At 39.4% G+C, this 19629-nt stretch overlaps 2 protein-coding genes across 4 annotated transcripts in view; one reads left to right on the top strand and one right to left on the bottom strand.

The window, feature by feature from the left end:
- Pcmt1 (protein-L-isoaspartate (D-aspartate) O-methyltransferase) overlaps positions 1-19629 on the top strand; it is a 58853-nt gene that overhangs the window by 4229 nt on the left and 34995 nt on the right. The window lies entirely within an intron of this gene.
- On the bottom strand, positions 4360-17779 carry Nup43 (nucleoporin 43). 3 transcript variants are annotated; one of them, XR_012447695.1, is made up of 9 exons: positions 17607-17779; positions 17226-17348; positions 16467-16544; positions 15107-15287; positions 13567-13702; positions 12474-12625; positions 9666-9788; positions 8676-8776; positions 4506-4644 (listed from the first exon to the last, which is right to left on the bottom strand). XR_012447695.1 is itself a non-coding variant. In XM_020175992.2 (8 exons), the coding sequence occupies exons 1-8, from the start codon at positions 17724-17726 to the stop codon at positions 4415-4417; spliced, it is 1143 nt and encodes a 380-aa protein (XP_020031581.1). In that variant the 5' UTR covers positions 17727-17779; the 3' UTR covers positions 4360-4414. The 3 variants fall into 3 exon arrangements, 2 of the variants coding, with proteins under 2 accessions (XP_020031581.1, XP_073928455.1); XM_020175992.2 differs by lacking the exon at positions 8676-8776 and having other exon boundaries at positions 4360-4644; XM_074072354.1 differs by lacking the exons at positions 4506-4644; positions 8676-8776; positions 9666-9788 and adding an exon at positions 9863-9903.

The raw sequence follows: 19629 nt of genomic DNA, 5'->3' as shown, positions 1-19629 counted from the left end.
TGATTGACTTGTTTAAGGTTCACATGATCATTACATTAACCCACAACATGACTACATTTTTACAGGATTGAGGGTTGTGGGTCCATCCATATACTAAAATCCTGCCACACAGTGCTGTATCAGTTAGGGCTGTCTAAATGAGAAGAAGCTGTATAGGGAAATTGGAAACTCTTGAGTATGTTCTTTTTTTTTTTTTTTGTGGTACTGAGGTTTGCACTCAGGGTCTACACCTTGAGCCGTGCCACCAGCCCTTTTTTTTTCGAGATGAGTCTCAAAAACTATTTGCTGTCTGGGCTGGTTTTGAACCGTGATCCTCCTGATCTCTGCCTCCTGCATAGCTAGGATTATAGGCATGAGCCACTGGCTCAGTATGTTCTTTTGTTGTTCTTCTTTTATGTTTTTTGGTAGGCCTGGGTTTTGAACTCAATGCTTTGCGCTTGTAAGGCAGGCACTCTACCACTTGAGCCATGCCTCCAGTCCTACCGTATGTTCTTAAATATAGGCTGGATGTTAATTTATCAGGAATGCTGCAGAGGGATGATCAATTGAAGATTGGAGATGTTCTCCAAGGTACATTCCACCTCAGATCTTGCAGCCCTCAAAAGAAAAAGAAGTAACATACCACACTAAAGTTTGTTTCTTATTAAAACTGGCAGAACTTGTCAACTGACACAAAGTATGTTATTCAAATATACTTTTACTTATGGTTACAAATATCCCCTAAAGCAAAGAATCATTTCCAGTTCAAACTAGTATTCTCAACCTACATGTCTGGCTCCTCCCTCTACCAGTTCTCTGCTATAATGACTCAGGGAACTGAAAAGGATTCAGGCAACACATGTGAAAGGCTCAGAATTTTCAGAGTGACAGATGAGACAGAACAAGATTGTCAGTCACATGCCACTGCACTTGGAAAATGTGCCATCTGGGAGCTAGGTCTTCCAGGAGTGAGAAATGACTCTAGGCCCACTCTGAATAAGAATGCAAGCCTGTTGAGGAGGACACCTGTACTGGCAGAGATGGTCACTGCCTTTAACTATGACAAAGGAATATCCATAGCTGTTTTTTTGGGGTTTTTGGCAGTACTGGGGTTTGAACTCAGGGCTTTTCACTTTCTAGGCAGGTGCTCTAGCACTTATGCTACTTCGCCAGCCCTCATAGCTGTTTTTATTGAATCAGAAAGTCAACAATGGGCCCAGAATCATTTGTCATTTATAAATTTTTTTATTTTTCCAATTCAATATGAATGTATTGTTCTGCAGAAATATAGCATGTTTAACTATCAAGTCCAACTCTAGACTCAGAGCCATTAATTACCGCAGCAATGTTTTTGTTAAAGAAACTAGCTTGTCTTGCAGAATTTTTCAATTCTGGAATTGGCTGGTCATTTGACATGTTCTTTGTTGTTTTGACATGTGAAATATGGTATGTAAACTAGTAGGCAGGTAAGCCCGGCTCAATTTTGTTGTTGACAGTTGGGGAAACAGACAACTAAACAAAACAGTCTTCAAATTGAAATTTAGGGTAACAAATACCTAAATTATCTAGTCAACTTCTTGAAAAGTGAAAGAGAAAAAAATCTACCCTAAGCTGAAGAATATATGTTTACAATTAATGCTGGAATATCACAAAATAAAAGACAGGTGCTTTTCTGGGCAAGGATATGTAATAGGTGGTATTGTTTACTCCTTTTATATCATACCACGGAAGCACAGTCATATGTCTACTTGTCCATTTTTGTGATGTAAAGAAATAAGCAGGTTCCAGGTGTTGTCTGCTCGATCCATTCATTTAACGTTACCCACAAGAAAAAAAAAAGAAAAAAGAAAGAGAGGCATCCATGGGTTAAAAGCAATTTAAGTGCTGGCAGAGTGGCTCAAGGGACAGAGTGCCTGCCTAGCAAGCAGGAGGACCCTAAATTTTTTTTAAAAAGCAATTTAAGAGATGTAAACCAGTGGGCTTTGTCTGATTTGAACAAAGCAAGTATAAAAAAAGACATAAGAGACACTGTGGGAAATGTGATTGGTGGTATTAGGAATAATCGTGGTATAGGAATGGTAACGGAGTTATGCTTATGTTGTAAGTGGGGGGACTTAATCTTTCAGACATACACTGTGAAGAATTATGAATGAAATACGGAATTTGCTGCAAAATAATCCAGAGCATGAGTGGGAGTGATGGGGAATAGATGGCAGCAAACATGAAATAAAATTGTCTGTGAGTTAACTGATGAACTTAGGTGGTAAGTACAAAGGTTCAATAAATGACTATATGTTTAAAATTACTTGTAATAACAAAAATTCAGGGTCAGGCACAGTGGCTCATGCTGTAATCCTAGCTACTCAGGAGACAGAGATTGGGACAAAGATTTGAGGCCAGCCACAGCAAATGCTAGCAAGACCCCCATCTCACTAAGCCAGGTATAGTGGCTTATGCCTGTGATCCCAGCTATGTGGGAAGCCATAGGTAGGAGGACTGAGGTCTGAAAACACTAGACCTGAAAAATAATTACAAGTTAAAAAGTGCTGCGGCATGGCTCAGTAGAGCACCTGCTGAGCAACCCAAGAGGTCCTGAGTTCAATCCCCAGGACTCCCCTATCCCTAAAATTTCAGATGTATTAAACAATTAAATTCCAAATGAGATAATCACATGAAAAATACAGAACCACAAAATAGAGGAATTGTAGAGGTCATATTTATATAAACTCAGGAAGGACAGCCTAATGCAAATGGCACAAAACGTAAAGAAATCAACTGATTTGGCTGTACACAAGAAGAAAAGTCCCATACGTAAAGCCGAAAGTTATACTGAAAAGTACTTGTATCAAATGACAAAAGGCAAAAGAAATTCTTCATAAAGTTGTTATTTATAACAACTGCCAAGTGCGGTGGCTCACTCCAGTAATCTTAGCTACTTGGGAGGCTGAGATCAGAAGGATCTTGGTTTGAGAACAGTCCAGGCAAATAGCTGAAAAGACTCCATCTCCAAAATAACCAAAGCAAAATGAACTAGAGGTGTGGCTTAAGCAAAGCATGAAGTAACTGAGTTCAAACTCAGTCTCACTAAAAGGAAAAAAGAGAGAGACATTATAGCACTAATCGTAACGGAGAGGCTGGGAATATGGGGAATAGTCAGGAATAGGCAAGCCTGGTACACACATCTCTACCTTAGAATATTAAGCAGCAGTTAAAAAATGAGAGAAATGCTTCTATTGCTAGAGGATGTGCATCCACACAGACAACTATGATGAAACTTCATCGGAATGAAAAAAAAACACACAACAAATCCAACTCACTAAACAAAAAAATTGAATATGCTAATGAATAAAGGGATATGAAGAGTATTATCTATCAGATTATAAGCTTTACTTAAGTTTTTCTTTTGCCTGTATTTGCTTTTCTTGTATTGAGTTATTATTTCTTTTGGTGGGAATGGGGTTTGTACTCAGGGTCTCGAGCTTGCAAAGCAGCCACTCCACCACTTGAGTCACGCTGCCAGCCCCAATTATTTTTGCAATAATAAAGTCTTAAAAAAACTTCATCCTATGGACTAGAGCTGTGGCTGAAGCAGTAGAGAGCCTGCCTAACAAGTATGAGGTGTTGAGTGCTGGTGGCTCACACCTGTAATCCTAGCTACTCAAGGTGCTGATGAAGAAGGTACGATTACAAGTTCAAGACCAGCCGTGGCAACTTTCTAAGACCCTGTCTCAAAATGAAATTTTAAAAAAGAGCTGACAGTCTAACTCAGTGTAGAGTGCTTGCCTAGAATGAACCAGGCCTTTAGTTCAATCTCTAGTACCGAGTAAAAAAAAGAATAAGCGTTAATGTTGACCCCACAAGGGAATATGCCTTACCTATTATTGATAAAAATTATAGGAACCTATGGTGTTTTAATAATGTTAAATCTCAGAACATAAATTGTCAATAATAATCTGTTCTAGCTGGTGGCTTATGCCTGCAATCCTAGCTACTTAGGAGGCTGAGATCAGGAGGATCTCAGTTTGAGGCCAGATTAGGCAAATAGTTAATGAGACCTCATCTCCAAAATAATCAAAGCAAAATGGACTGGAGGTGTGGCTCAAGCAGCAGAGTTCCTGCTTTGCAAGCTTGAACCTATAAGTTCAAACCTTGGTCCTACACCTCCCCACCACCCCCCCCCCACGCATACAAAATCTGTTTAAAGGCAATGTATTTATCAGGGTAAGGAACATCTTTTGCTATCAGTCATCTATCACATTCTGCAACTGGTGTGAAAGAATCCATCAAACAAAAGCCAAAACTGGGCAATAGCGTTAGCAATACTTCACTCATGTTTCCCCACAAATACACATTTTCTGATAATAAAATTTTGCACAGAAGTTGGAATTCAAAAGGCTAACTGTATTTTACTTGAAATCTTATAATTACAGTACTTTCAGGAAAATAGTTGTCTGGTAACATAAATTGCTTCTGCATCAGTTCCACAAACAAGACAAGGACCTAAAACATCCAAACTGTTCACAGATAGAGTCCTGCTGGGAAGCAAGCTTGTGATTTCAATGCGGTCTTTGGCAATATCAGTGCTGAGCCAGGAACTTGTGAGCGAGTGGTGAACATTCGCCTGGTTACTAATGCTGAGAGATAGGAAAGTGCTGGTTCTTCCTCCTACGGGAAAAAGAAAAGTGGTAAAACCTTTTAGACTAGTTTTATATTAGTAAAAATCAAACACCTATTCATATTTCAGAAAGGTGATGATTTCAACTTGGTTAATTCTGAGCGTAACAGGCAGAAAAATCTCTGAGCAAAGAGACCTATTTGGTGATATTAAATACTCAATTTTCCAAGGAAAAATAAGGATACCAAACTTATAGTTGTCAGGCAAAGCAGAAAGTTTAATTGTGTTCTGTCTTTCTATATATCATTTAATGGAAAGTCTCAGAAAGGTAGCAAAAAGGGCCAGAAGACAGAAAGAATAAGTAAAGGGGGGGGGGTGGTATGACACCCAAATACACAAAAATTTAAGCTCCTAGGCAACAAAAATAGTGTTTATAAGAAAGAATTTCTGGATATATTTCCAGATGAGTATTTTCTAAAAATACATTTATTTCTGATTCTAACATATAATCAATCTACTTTAGGTATCCTCCCACTACCCTTTTAAAATAAATGATCCTTTTTTATTTTTGGTTTTTTAAAAATTTTTGGTGGTACTGGGATTTGAACTAAGGGCCTTGCACGTGCACTTCTACCATTTGAGCCACACCCTCACCCCTTTTTGGTTTTAGACGGGGTCTTATGTTTTTGCCTGGGCCAGCCTCAGACTTCAATCCTCCCACCTCCACCTACCACGCAGATCGGATTGTAGATGTGTCCCATCGTGCCCATCCCTATCTTTGGATAGGGCATCACTCATTTTTTGTCAGGGTTGGCCTCAAACCACAATTTTCCTATCTCTGCCTCCTAAGTAGTGGAGATTACAGGCATGAGCCAGTAATTTACTGCACCTGGCCCAATAAATGTTGAAAGTGTAATTTTAGAACATTAGATTATGAATTTTTGTCTCTTACCAGTATTCTGCATTTAATATAAATGAGGCCGAAGCAGTATATTTCAACCTCAGCCATTATTTACAATTTCCTTTTCTCTCAAATCAAACAAGGACTGCATTAACTCAACACATGGCTGAACACCTACTATGTGTTAAGTCTCTGTGCTAAGTGTCTAGGTGCTAACATATTGTAGGTTTAGGGGCTGAGGATGTAGCTCAGTGGTGGAGTACTTGCCTAGCGTATGCCAGGCCCTGGGTTTGATCCCTAGCACTACCCTCCACCACAAGCATAAAAGAAAAAAAACACCACAAGCATAAAAGAAAAAAAACAAAAAGTAGGTTTAAACCTTCCTGGTCCTAGTGCCCTTGAACACCTAGTTAACTTCTTTCTCTAGGAAACCTTTGAAGACAACTCTAGTTCATGTGTCTCTTCCAGCCCTGGAACCCTCAGCACTGGAAGAGACATTACTAACATGTCACATTTGTTCCTTCTGCACATACCAGATAAGTGCTCTACCACTTGAACTATGATCCTATCCCTTTTTAGTTTTAGTTTTAAGACAGTATCTGGTCACTACCTTTGCCAGGTCTGGTCTTAAATTCATAATGCTCCTGCCTCTGCTTCCTAAGAAGCTGTGATTACAGGTATGCTCCACCATGCTGGCTCATTTCTTCTGCCGTTATTTAACTTGCAATGCCCATTCTCCATAAGTAACTCACCCCCGGACGAGGGATCAAACCCAAGGCCCCCTCACATACTAGGCAAGTGCACTACCACTGCACCACACGCCCAGCCCTTTTTATTTTTTGACACAGGCCTGGCTGAAGTTTCAATCCTCCTGCCTCAGCCTCCCAAGTAGCTGGGATTACAGGCTTGGCCCCAATATACTAGGCTTAAATCAAGTATTTCTTAGGAGCAGGTTACATTTTTATATTTGCTTTCACAGTATCTAGTGCTATGTCTCTTAATAGTAGATACAAAATACGGTATACAAAATATAGTCTTACTAAGTTTTCTCAAATAATAGGATTTCAAATGTAAGGTGGTAGGGGAAACGGAAGTAAAAACCAAGTATTTAGCTGAAAAAGAAGTAAAACTGTCAGTTTCTCCATAAGTAAAATCAGCATAGACTGCATACATGCTCCGTACATTTTTTACTTCCCTACAGCTTTTTTGTTGTTGTCGGGGGCAGTGTTACTGGGCAATTGAACCAGGGCTCTGTGCATGCTAAGCATGTACTCTGCCAATGAGCCACACCCCCCCAGTCCCATTCTCTGGATTTTTCTGTAGTTCCAAACTTTTTCCCTCAGTTTTTCTATTCATTTTTTTTACTGCTCTTGTATTTTATACTGTGGTTGAATACTATGCTATGGTTCAAAGCCAGCTCAAGGCAAATAGTTCAGAAGACCCTATCTCAAAAAACCCCATCACAAAACAGTGCTGGTGGAGTGGCTAGAGTGACAGAATGGCTTGCCTAGCAAAACCTAGCACCTGTGAGGCTCTGAGTTCAAGCCCCAGTACTGCCAAAAAAAGAAAACAAAAACTCCATACGGGTTGAGTGTCCCTTGTCCTCAATGCTTGGGATTAAAAGTGTTTAGGATTTTGGAATATCTGGTTTATATATATAATGAGCTATCTTGAGGGTAAGACCAAGGTCTACACAGGAAATTAACAGACTGAAGGAAATCTTATACAATAGTCTTAATGTGCCTGGGTTTTGACTGTGACACATCACATGAGCTCAGTTGTGGACGTTTTCGTCAGGTTAAGAATGAAAAAGTTTCAGGTTTTGGAGCAGTTCAGATTTCAGATTTCTGGATTGGGAAAACTTAAAGAACCACTGTGAGGACTGGCCTAGCAAGCATGAAGCCCTGAGTTCAAACCCCAGCACTGCCAAAACCCTCACCATTATAAGACTTCTTCCTGGTCCCCCAGCTTCTACTCTTCTACCCTCTCCCATAGTTTATTTTCCACAGCAGCCAGTGTTTCTTGAAATTGTAGCTCACACTGTGCTATTTCCTTGCTTAATTCTAATAGCTACCTATCACACTTAGAATAAAAATCTCAAGTCCTTATTATGGCCTACAAACTCCTATGGGATCTGTCACTCAGCTAGCAGTCCTTACCTCTCACTACTCCCCTTCAATTAGGTGAACTGTACAGCGTTCGGCCTGTCTCAGGCCCTTTGCCTGGGATACCTTCATGTCACCCACACCTTCACTTCTCATAGAGGTCTGCCTAAACGTTATTTCTGTGATGTGGAATGTCCTAACAACCTCTCTCTAGCATAGCTCCCCTCCTTCCTTCTGCCTTTATTATTTTTTAAGATTTGTATTTATTTTGCAGTGCTGGGGACTGAATTCAGGCCTGCATACACCAGACAAGGGCTTCACCACAGAGCTGTATCTCCAGTTCTCTGCCTTCATTCCTTATCCTCCTATTCTGCTTTCTTCTTCTTTACAGTAATTATCAGCGTATTTTGTTGTTTTCTTCCCATTTTGCTTTTAGCCTCCTTTCCTGTATGCCACTGTACACTACAGGGGATAGGAGTCTGTAAACTCCATTTTCAGGCTGCTGGAAGGTACCATCTGTCATCTAGATGGATCCTGCCAAAGAGAAGCTTTACTGGTAGGTGACTGGAAAGCAGAGGAGGGAAAAGCAGCATCCTTCCTACTCCAGGTTTCTGGCAATGACAACACTGGGAGCAGTTCTAGCCTGGTTAAGGTGGCAACTTTTCTACTGATTAAGAATGAACCTTAGCAGCATTTCCAATAGTACAACAATAGAAGTATTAACAAGTTCTGATTTCTGGGTATTACCCTTTCTTCCTATTGGCTCTTCCACAGACCTCGTGTTCTCATTCTCTTTTGGCAGTACTGGGTTTTGAACTCAGGACTTTGGACTTTCAAGGCAGGGACTCTACCACTTGAACCACCCTCCAGCCTTTTGTGTAGTTTATTTATTTTTGTCCTTCTAAGACATGTAAAACCAACTTGTTCTAAATCCAGAGTACTTTCTATTTTCTGATTGGACTGTTACTGATACATTACCTAGCTTTTTTTATTGTCTGGTGGAATAAATATATGTGTGTAGAAACTTTTTATTCAGCTTATTGTTATAGACCCCAACATTTATAGGTGTGCTTACCACAGGTGGACATTTCTGAATGCAGGAATGTATGAATTAATGGATGAAGAGACAGACAACTGAACTTTAGAACCACAGACAAACCCTCAAAAACAAGAAGCCTGGAAAATATGAAACAAATAAATGGTCAACAACAAACCCTGATTACTAGTGTGCAGTTTCTGGAGGAGCTTTACTTACTGCTAATTTTAATGAGGAGACAAGGACTTTTAAATAGGGAAGAACTAGGACCCTAAAATACGAAAGAGACAGTAGATGGTGGCTCACACCTGTAATCCTAGCTACTGGGAGGATCATGATTCAAGGCCAGCCCAAGCAAATAGTTTGTAAGACCCCCATCTCCAAAACAAATAGAGCAAAATGGACTGGAGGCATGGCTTAAGCAATAGAGTACCTGCTTTACATGTGCAAAGCCCTGAGTTTAAAACCCCCAAAACACAAAAGATCTACTTTCTTCTTGCCACACACCCTGCCTTGGCAATGTAAAATAAAAGAGCTGCCAAGGCCTATTCTATGGCATGAGGACCCAAGAGAAGGGTACTCACAAAGAAGAATCTTAGATGTCTGAAATAAGCCAGCTGATGGCATTTCCAGTCATCAGGAGTATAGAAGTAAGGAGCTAACAGTCCTGTTTCAAGCCCTATGATATTCAAATTTATTCTGAGGCAGGAAAATAGAAACATTTTACAAGTTTTTAATGTTAAAGATATTAGACTGTGGCCAGTGTGGTGGCTCACAAATAATTCCAGCACTGGGGAGGGTGAGGCAGGGGATGTTGAGTTCAAGGCTAACCTGGGCTACATAGCAAGTTAATGGCCAACCTGAATTATCTAGTGAGATTCAGCCTCAAAAAAACCAAAGACTGGGGAAGGTAGTTCAGTGCTTGCCTGGCAAGTGTGAAGCCCTGGGTTCCACCACCAGTGTTGGGAAAAAAAAATAAGAAAGTAGAAAATATCAGAAAATGATACATAAGAATCTAAGATGTTTTACCTTGGTGGAAGAGTGAGGACTTTTCAGGTACATCAGTGGAGACATCCCAGTGCCAGAGGGACCCATCTTCAGAACAAGTAAACAGATGATCTGGGTTGGATGGGTGAAAGTGAACTTCCCACACTAGGAGGTAAAAAGTGAGAAGCAACATTAAAACCCTAGTTCTAGGCACCATCTCCATTAGCCTCCATCACTTACCTATAAACTTTAAGTCAGTTAAAAATCAAAGGCTTCAGAGCTACAGAAAAGAGAATATAACTTCAGTTAATCTACTTGTGGACTGGGCCAGAAAAATAAATGAAAATAACCACTAAATTACGTAACCTATAATACTATTTATGGATATGAAAGAGAATGGGTCAATATTCAAAAAGCTTTTTTTATATTGGTAAGTCCACTTACTTTCTTTCTTCCTTTTTTTTTTGTGATACTGGGGCTTGAACTCAGGGCCTTCACCTTGAGCCACTCCACCAGCCCTATTTTTGTGACAGGTTTTTCCAAGATAGGGTCTTGAGAATTTGCCCAGGCTGGCTTTGAACTGCGATTCTCCTGATCTCTGCCTCCTGAGTAGCTAGGATTATAGGCGTGAGAGCCACCAGTGCCCAGCAAGTCCACTTATTTTCAATTTCTGCATCATTAGTAGATAAAAGTGGTACTACTGGAAAGATTGAGAGAGACCATAACAAATGAATTTCTAAAGGAAGAATACAATACTGGCTCATGCCATGATTCTGGGTACTTCTGGCTTGTACCGCAGCAAACTAGTTCCAAGCAAATCAAAACTTGGAAGTGTTCTAAGAATTTGCATTCAGTAGCAGATGGAGGCCTTCTAAGAAGCTACACTGGGATTGCTACTGCACTCCCAACCACAGCTCTAAAACTTTAAGGGAGCCAGGTGCTAGTGGCTTATGTGTGTAACCCCTGTTACAAAAGAGGCAGAGATCAGGAGGATCTTGCCTAGAAGCCAGCCCAGGCCAATAGTTTACAAGACCCTGTCTCAAAAATACTCAACACAAAAAGGCTGGTGGCATGGCTCAAGTTGTAGAGCACTTGCCTAGCAAGTATAAGGCCCTGAGTTTAAATCCCAGTACCACCCCCCCCCACACACACAAACTTTAAGGGAACTTTCGGTATACGTAGACATCAGGCACCCAATGACTAATCAGGGCCCATGGGAAGTTATTTGCAGCATGCAGAGGAAACAGGTCTCTGAACAGTGTTCTGTGAGTCTGGGCTAGTCACTTGAGAGTGCCTAAATGCAATATAGAGTGAATGGCGCAGGTTTCTAAGGTGAAAATCTTTTGACAGCTACTGCAATTAAATACTATGCCACAAAGCATAAGAAGGTCACCTTCCTCAGGAGAAGAATGTGTTCTGGGGTAAAGTTCTCATAGAATACATTCAAACTATTTAAAATAAAATGAGAGGCTGGGAGTGTAGCTCACTGGTAGGGAGCCTGGCTAGCCTGTGGGAGGCCCTGGGTTCAACACTCAACTGCAAACAAACCAAAACCAAAACAACAATAACAAAATGAAATAAAACATCCTATAAAGTCACGACCAGACTGTCTAAATCTACATTTTTAAGTATTTATTTTCAAAGTAGAAAACAAACTTCTGGGGTGGTGGAGTGGCTCAAGTAGTAGAGCACCTGCTTAACAAGTGTGAGACCTTGAGTTCAAACCCCAATACCACCAGGAAAAAAAAAAAAAAAACTCCTATAAAACACCCTACTTAATTTCTAACCAGAAGTTAGGATGAATTCAAAATAAAACATTATAAGCCACTGTATTTGTGTGCCTTGATTAACAATACAGGCTGGCAGTTAAAGGGGGACAGGGAGAAAGAGATCTCAGAGGTTGGGGGAGCCCAGGGGCAGAACTCTTGCCTAGCATTTGTGAGGCCCTGGGTTTGATCCCTAGGCACTGTAAACAGAGAGAGATCTGAAAGTTTTTAAGTCTACAACAAGGTTAGCCAACTTAGAATTTATGAGGGTATACCTTATTCCTCTTTTACCCTTTTTTGCTCTTAGGCACAGCTATAACTGGGAAAGGCAAATAATTTTCTATCTTTTACTTCCTTCTTTTTTTTTCCCAGTGGTACTGGGGTTTGATCTTAGGGCCTTGTACTTGCTAGGTAGGCACTCTACAGTTTGAGACAGAAAGCCAGCCCTTTTTTGTGTTGGGTATTTTTGAGATAAGGTCTCATGAACTATTTGCCAAGGCTGGCTTCCAACTGTGATCTACCTGATTTCTGCCTCCCGAGTAGCTAGGATTAGAGACGTAAGCCACTAGTACCTGCTTTAATGTAATCTTAAAGTCATTTATTTTCCAAGAAAATAATGTGAAATTTGTAATTTAAACAGAGAAGTTGCAGTATTCGTTCTATGCTTGCTTTCTTGTACTTTTATTCAAGTTTAAAATAAACTTCTTTGAAATTAGAATTTAAACTATAATTCATTTTGATAGAACAACAGCCTGTATATTTATTGGACTTGTTAAAAAAATAAGTACAACTGAAGAGCCAAACTGATTAACAAAATTAAAAATAACAGTTTGCATTTACATGGGAAGAGGGCATTCTCACACACAGATAAAATGAACTGGTATTTTTATGTAGAACAATCTGACAACATGAATTACAACTATAAAATTGTGCAAATATTCTGGCCATCAATTCTGTTTCTAAAAAATTATCCTAAGAAAACAAGTGCATAAAGATGACAATCTCTTTACTGAGGTTCTGGCTCTATGTACTTATGTCATGTAATTCGCCCAGGAAAAACTTTCTGCGTCTCTACAATACTTACTTTCAGCTTCGTGAGCCTTCAGCAGCGATACAGGCATAGTGCCTTGTCTCACATCCCAAATACTCAACATTCCATCCTGGCCTCCAGTGGCTACAATATGCTGCTGGTTGGGATGTCTATCAACACAGTGGAGTGGTACTCGGTCACCAGTCCTTTTGTGGGAGATACAACAGTATCAAATATGTGGTAAAGTATTTATCTTTGCATAAATCCAGAAACATCATTGTACTAACTGATAATTACTTAGTAGCTAGAGGTAGTAAGTGATGCCAAAAAATTAACTGGATCAGATATATTTTAAAATAGTTAGAAATTTTTAGTATTAAAGGTCAAAATTATTCTCTCTTCAGTTTGGAAACCCTAGAAGCAAAATTACCTAATGGCAAGATGTATAAAACACATTTCCATTTCTAAAGTTTTAAAAAATATGTATCAACTATGCTAAATACTTTTTATTTACATCTTACCTTGTGTTCACCACCTAAGTAGCTGGGTTTATAGGCATGTACCATCACATCCAGCTACTTACATCTCATTTAATGCCTAGTTAATATGAATTTTTTTCAGTCTGACACATTCTATTTTCTGTTTTGTTTTAAGACAGGGTCTTGCTACGTAACCCAGATTGGCCTAGAACTCAAGATCCTCCTTCCTTGGCCTCCTGAGTGCTAGAATTACAGGGGTGTGCCACCATGCCCAGCTAAACTGACACATTTTATTTTCTTAAGAGAGAAGTCTGCAAACTTAGAAAAGGGGATTTCTGCTCAGAAAAAATATTCTGTATTGTATCTTACCCCCAATCACATTTACAGTATATTTTACCCACAATCAATACAATCATCTGATGAGCAGAAACAAGTTCTCTAATAAATAATATAAACTTCAAAGACATAAAGGTTCTGCTGAATCAATACAACAAATATTTATTAAATGGAGCATGACTGTTATCAAGCCCATCATGTTACACTTGCTTTATTAAAGTTGATCAGGAATCACTATCTTAAAATACTGTATGATTTGAAAGTCAGTTGCTATAACCAATTGAACAAATTAATTTAGTGTTACACTACTGAAATTACAAATCAAAACTTACAGTGATAATATCTGAGAGGGCTCATTTCCTTGTTGTCTGAAATCCCAAATTTTTAACTGTCCAATTGAATTGACTGTAAGAATCTCAGGAGTTCGAAGGAAGGTTACAGCATGAAGAGTACTGCTATCTGCATTGTCTACACGTTTAAAAATTGGCAGTGTATGTTAATAGGTCCCCTTTTCACAAGAAAAATCTTAAATCACATTCCATCTATTGAAATACTAGAAATGAACATTTTAGTTATAGTTTAATTTCTATGGAAAAACGCACAATAACATACATGTTTATACATATTCTCCTCTAGTAGAAAAATATCACCCACAGGACATTTGAGCTGTTTTCTGAGTGGAAGGTTGAGTTCTCACATATTACTTTTTCTCTTTCTTCTTAAGATTGGTACCCTGCATTTCTAAGGTCTCTGTTCAAGTTCCTGTGTACTAATCTTATTTCCCACTCATTCTTGACTAAATCCTAGTGCTTCCTACAAAGCTCTCTCTGACTTCTATTACTCGTTGACTTATGTCAAATATATTTGTATTTACTCTCATGAGCTCCCTCCTTCCCCATGAAGTCTATCCTGATTGTTATAATGGTCCTTTCCTTAGATTTCCTTGTGTCTAAAACTTAAGGCATATAATTTAATACACACTTTGAAACATGTTTTCATGCTACTCCTCCACACTACCACCAGGCAATGGCTTTTTAATAATTAATTTAATTCAGAAATGAAAATCATGATAAAAAATACAAAAAACTAGTGTTTGAGCTCGATCCCTAGGGATTCTGACCCAAGAGGTCTACAGTGGTAAACTGCTGACTCCAAACAAGCCAGTGGGAGGCATCCTGAGAATCACTATGCTAAAATAATCTTTTGAAGCACAACCCTTGCTCTAAAACTTCCTTACGTTTCCAACTAAAAAATAACCTCTGTGGCTTTGCATTCATCACAATCTGGCCCCAATTTACCTTTCTGGCTTCATCTTTCATCTCTCCCATATAAATATTGAATGTCAGGTCAAAGTATAATTTTTTGCTATTTGCTATATAGCTTTACTCTGCCTCCATTTGTTAGTGTATCATCTCGTAGTATTATTCATGGTCTAGAACAGATTAATTTAATTGCCATTTGCTCCCTGGTTTGTTATATGATAATCCCTTTTAGCAAAAAGAAAAAAAAAGTTTCTCCTCTGTAGACAGTCATTCACACTGACCTCATCAACAAACATACTGACTTGACAAAGACAAATATACGTATATTCAAAGTCATGTGTGTGTATATATATATATGTTATATATATATATATATATATAAAATATTATATATATATATAAACATATATGTGGTGTTGCTGGGGTTTGAACCCAGCGCTTTGCCTGTTAGGCAAGCATTCTACCACTTAAGGCACCGCCTTCCCCTCCCCCACCCCCTGGCCCACCTTGTATATTTTATATCCTTTGAACACTTAGCACTATATTTATTCAGCATATCGTAAGTGCTCAATTACTCTGTGATAGATGAAAGAAATACGATTCTTCTTACCTATAGTTCTCACAGCGTCCTTGTGATCAACTCTGAAGAGATTTATTCGACCATCTTCTCCAACTGTGACAATTTCTGGGTTGTCACACACAATACCTGTACATGGTGCACTGCTATAGGAAGGACTGCCAGGACCTGTGTGATAGTGAGCTGCTGTCCACTGCTGGTTGACTGACAGAGTCTAGGCATCAGAAATAAGAATAATATCAAACAAAGCAAACTTCTAAAAATGATTTAAAAAAACCAAAACCACTTGTCCCCAATAATAGTATTTTTAAATTCTATGTCGCACTAATTCTTTTCTGTACTTTAGAGTATTTATGTCTAGAAACTGCTTCCATTAAAGCTCTGTGCACACTGAATTAGACTCACAAGGAATGTTGTTCAGTATGGTTCCATAATCACCTCAAACTTAATGATTTTTAGCTAACAGGTAGTTGAATGTTCAAAAACAATTCTTTAAATACTTATGGGAACAACCCTACATGTAAGAAACCTCTACATCTTTCCTAAATGCTACTTCTTTTTCTGTATTTAGGAAAAATACTTAACAAGATCTGAGTTTTAAAATTACTAGGCATGCCTATTAGTAAGGTGACCATTTTAATCCCTAAATCTAATGAGTATTCTTCTTCAGCAACCTAAAACTGCGTTATTAGCAGTGGGGCTTGTATAAAGAACTGCCCTCCCCAACATTCTCTGAAAAGGTCACGTCTTGAGGCAGTGGATCCTCTCTCTTAATGAAGACCTGAGTTCTACCCATAGAAGCAAAGTAACTGTTCTTGCTCTCACTCATGGTATCTGAGCTAGAAAGTGCTCTTTCTTCCAAAGACTAGAATAATAACTTAAAAAGGAACTACAGGAAAATCAACCACCAGAATACCATGTTATTAGATCTAATTAACAGAAAATATTTAAGGGATGTCCAGTTTCCATAAAAACAAAAACATGATTCCAGACTTAAATCTACCAAAAAATGAGTAATATAGGGCTGGGAGTGTAGCTCAGTGGTAGAATACATGCTTGACACATCTGAGAGCCTGGGCTTAGTCCCCAGCACCTTCTGTCACCCTGAAAAAGTAGGCAGTATTTTTCCCTTTCAAGGTTTTGTTGTTTTTTTTTTTTTTAACTGGATGGTGTTATGTTGCCCAGGCTGATCCTGAACTCATGAGCTCAAGTAATCCTCTTTACTCAGCCTCCAATATAGCTGGGGCTATAGAAATTTGCCACCAATCCCACGTCCCTTCATGTTTAAACACTATAAAACTTTATTAGTTGTGTAATTATTAAGCACAATCTTTTTTAAGCCTTCTTAAAAATAATTAAATTCAAAATTACTTTTCAAATAGAAGTTCTTTACCTGGTTATTTGGATGATGAAGGAAAACTGTTACACATCCTGTTGATGAAGCAGCAACAATTCTTTCCTGGTCAAAAAACTAAATAGAAAATTCTTGCTTGTTAGAGATTTACAGATTCAGAAGTTGAACAGGAAAGAAGTGTATTTGTTCAACTCAATTAATAGTAAACACAATACAATTTAAAAAAGCAAACAGCCTATAAACATTAAGCAAATAAAGTGTTAAGAGATCTGAAGTAAAGATTTCTATACAAATAAAAGTATTTTCATGAACAATAGTTTTCAACTAAACTTACTTTTTTCTTTTTTTGAGATGGGGCCTATGTTAGCCAAGCTAATCTGAAACTCCTGAGCCCAAGTGATCTTCCTGTCTCAGCTTCCCAAGAATCTTGGACTACAAGCATCTGACACTGCATCCAGCTTTGGAAACTTAATTTAATACCGACTACTTATTATTGGTTTTGAGACCTTTTTAGAGAACCTAAGTTCTCTAAGTTTCAGTAAATCTTTAAAATGGGAGAATTAACATCTACTTAGGACAGCTATGAGAATTCAAAACCCAATTCCATGTAAACTGCCTGCATAGTACTTACTACATAGTATAGGCTCAAAAAATGTTATTTTAAGCTTTCTCGCCGGTAAAGCCGAGATAACAATACTTGAGGGCTGGGGATATAGCTCAGTGGTGGACTGCCCTGCATCTCTAAATGTATTTTTCTCAGATTTTAAAAGCTAGCTTTTGGATACAACACAGATTTACCTGTAAATCCATGACATCACCATGGTGTTTGATATCACACAATAACTGATGGTCTCCTTCAAACCCTCCATCAGAATCCAAGTTTCCAAAATCTCCAATAGACCACAGTGAAACGTAATTTTCCTGTAAAGCAGAAGTTTTATCTTGAGATAACGTAAATGTCAACTCTCCGGAAAGTAAAAATTCATATTGCCTTCAGGCAACCTTGCTTCCGAAGCATATCATACCTCAAGACGTATGATATGGTAAGAGTTTAAAACATAACGAAGTGCGAGGCTCAGGCACACCACAGCTCGGGACCAGGACAAAAGGAGCCATAAAGCTTGAGTTGCGCGCGCGGGCGGCCAGGGGCGGGGACCCCCACCCCGGGAACTGGGGTACCTCATTATCCCAAGAACCCGTAGCAAAGGTCTCCGCAGTCTGTAGACTCCCGGGAGGCAACGGTCGCCAGCGGGTTTTGCTGATTTTCTGAGACACAAACTTCGCACAAATTTCCTCCATGCTGAAATCAACCACAGCAGGTACAGCAAAAAGCACAAGGCGCGCCTCTCGGTCCCGCCCCTTCCCGCGAGTCATGATTGGCGGAGACCTCGCGAGGGACGGTGGCCGCCGAGAGCCAATTCTCGCCAGTGGGCGGGACAAACCCGCCGCTCCCGAGCTGGGGCAACCTGTGCAGCTCAAAACCGAAGCAAGAACGCCTGTGCCCCTGGGCAGTAAGGACTGCGCCGAACTCGCATAATCAGTACAGGAATGAGACGACGCATTTGTGCATCCTCCTCCTTTTTTGGTGGGACTAAGGTTTGAACTAAGAGCTTCAAACTTGCAAAGCAGGTGCTGTACAGCGTGAGCCACACCTCTAGTACATTTTTCTCTGGTTATTGTGGAGATGGGGGTCTCTCAATCTATTTGCCAGGGCTGGGCTTGAATGGCAGTTCTCATGACGTTAGCCTCCCGAGTAGCTAGGATTACAGGCATGAGCCACCCGCGCCCAGGCTATATGTTTCTCGATGAGCCCAGTCCATGATGATCTAAATAAACACACCACCAAGGATCTAGACCACTAATGGCACTTACACTCTGCCCTCTGTTGCAAGTGTTCTTTTGAGGCAGACCACCCCCATTAGAATGTAAATCATACTAAACACGAAGGTATGACTTATTCATCTTTTAAATCTCCTTTACGGTACAGCTAGCTGTTCATAACTATGTGTTGCTTGTTTAAAAGGGACCATCTCATTGGGTTACTTTTCCCCCTGATATTGGTAAGTGCTGCTTCACAGCAATAGTTTGTGGAAGCAGTGCATGTAAATGTAATCCATTGGGTCAGAGAGCTATCAGGTCCCTGCTAAGGGCTTGAGTTTTTTTTTTGTTTGTTTGTTTTTGTTTTTGTTTTTTAAAGCAAGGAGTCTGTTACCCACTAGGACCATTTTGCCCAAGTGAAGCATGCCAATCATTCAAATGATGAGTTTTGTACAAAAGAGTTTATTCATGAGGTGTCCAAGTATGTGCAGACAGGAGAGAAGTCTCAAATCTTCCTCTTAGATAGGGTTCGCAGGATATTTAAGGGTTGTGGGGTGGGAGAAAGTGATTGGATTAAATTTGACTGTTACCATCATGACCCTTCAGCACATAGGTGTTATCCACAGTCAACAAAAAGCAAGTAACTCTAAGACCAGATGAAGTAGTTTAAGTATAGAAAAGCAAGTAATTTTAACAGCAGATGTGGGCTAGATTACTTATTCAGGGACTAAGAGCAGATGGTTTATTCGGGTTTTCCCTGGGTGTCAAGACCATGAGGAGACTGTAGGGAGATGGGATGGAAAACTCTTAAATGGATGAGAACCCCAAATTCACTTTTATTCCTATCTAATAATGAAATTAAAAAGTTTTGCTGGTTGTAGTGTTTATGCCTGTAATCTCAGCACTCGTGAGGCAGAGGTAGGAAGAACCAAAGTTGGAGGCTGGATTGAGCTACACAGAAAGATCCTGTTTCAAACAAAACAACACAACTGGCAACAAAAAAACAAAACACTATTTTGACATGTGGTTTCATTTATGGTCACAGTAACCAAGATAATAGGTAATGTGTATTTCAGATTGTAAGTAGGTAGTCACATTCGACAAAATTTGGTATGAACTAGCATTTGGAAGTTGCTGCTGATGTGTTAGCACAGATGTATTGACAGAGTTTTGCTTCCTTTCTGAAAGTTTACTGTACTAACTGACCGGTGGATCCCGTCAGTCTCAGTTCTATTTAGGAGTCAGCAATTTGGATGTGACAAGCAGGGCTCTCTGTCAGCTTCTCATGCAGGGTCTTACAGAGCAATAAAGCTGGTGATCAGGCTAAGGGTGGAATTTGTGAGGCTTAATTAGCTGAAAACGCACACTTGCATTGGGAGAATGT

This window comes from Castor canadensis, chromosome 1 (genome assembly GCF_047511655.1).
Source record: "Castor canadensis chromosome 1, mCasCan1.hap1v2, whole genome shotgun sequence".
NCBI lineage: Eukaryota > Metazoa > Chordata > Mammalia > Rodentia > Castoridae > Castor > Castor canadensis.
This window is presented reverse-complemented; position numbering and strand designations above follow the sequence as displayed.

Coding starts and splice junctions, on each gene's coding strand:
- Nup43 (XM_020175992.2), bottom strand. CDS start 17,726: ATGGAGGAAATTTGTGCGAAGTTTGTGTCTCAGAAAATCAGCAAAACC. Junction 15,288..16,466: donor TTCATCATCCAAATAACCAG/GTAAAGAACTTC, acceptor TCTGATGCCTAG/ACTCTGTCAGTCAACCAGCA. Junction 9,789..12,473: donor GAAGGCTCACGAAGCTGAAA/GTAAGTATTGTA, acceptor TTTACCTCCTAG/TGTGGGAAGTTCACTTTCAC.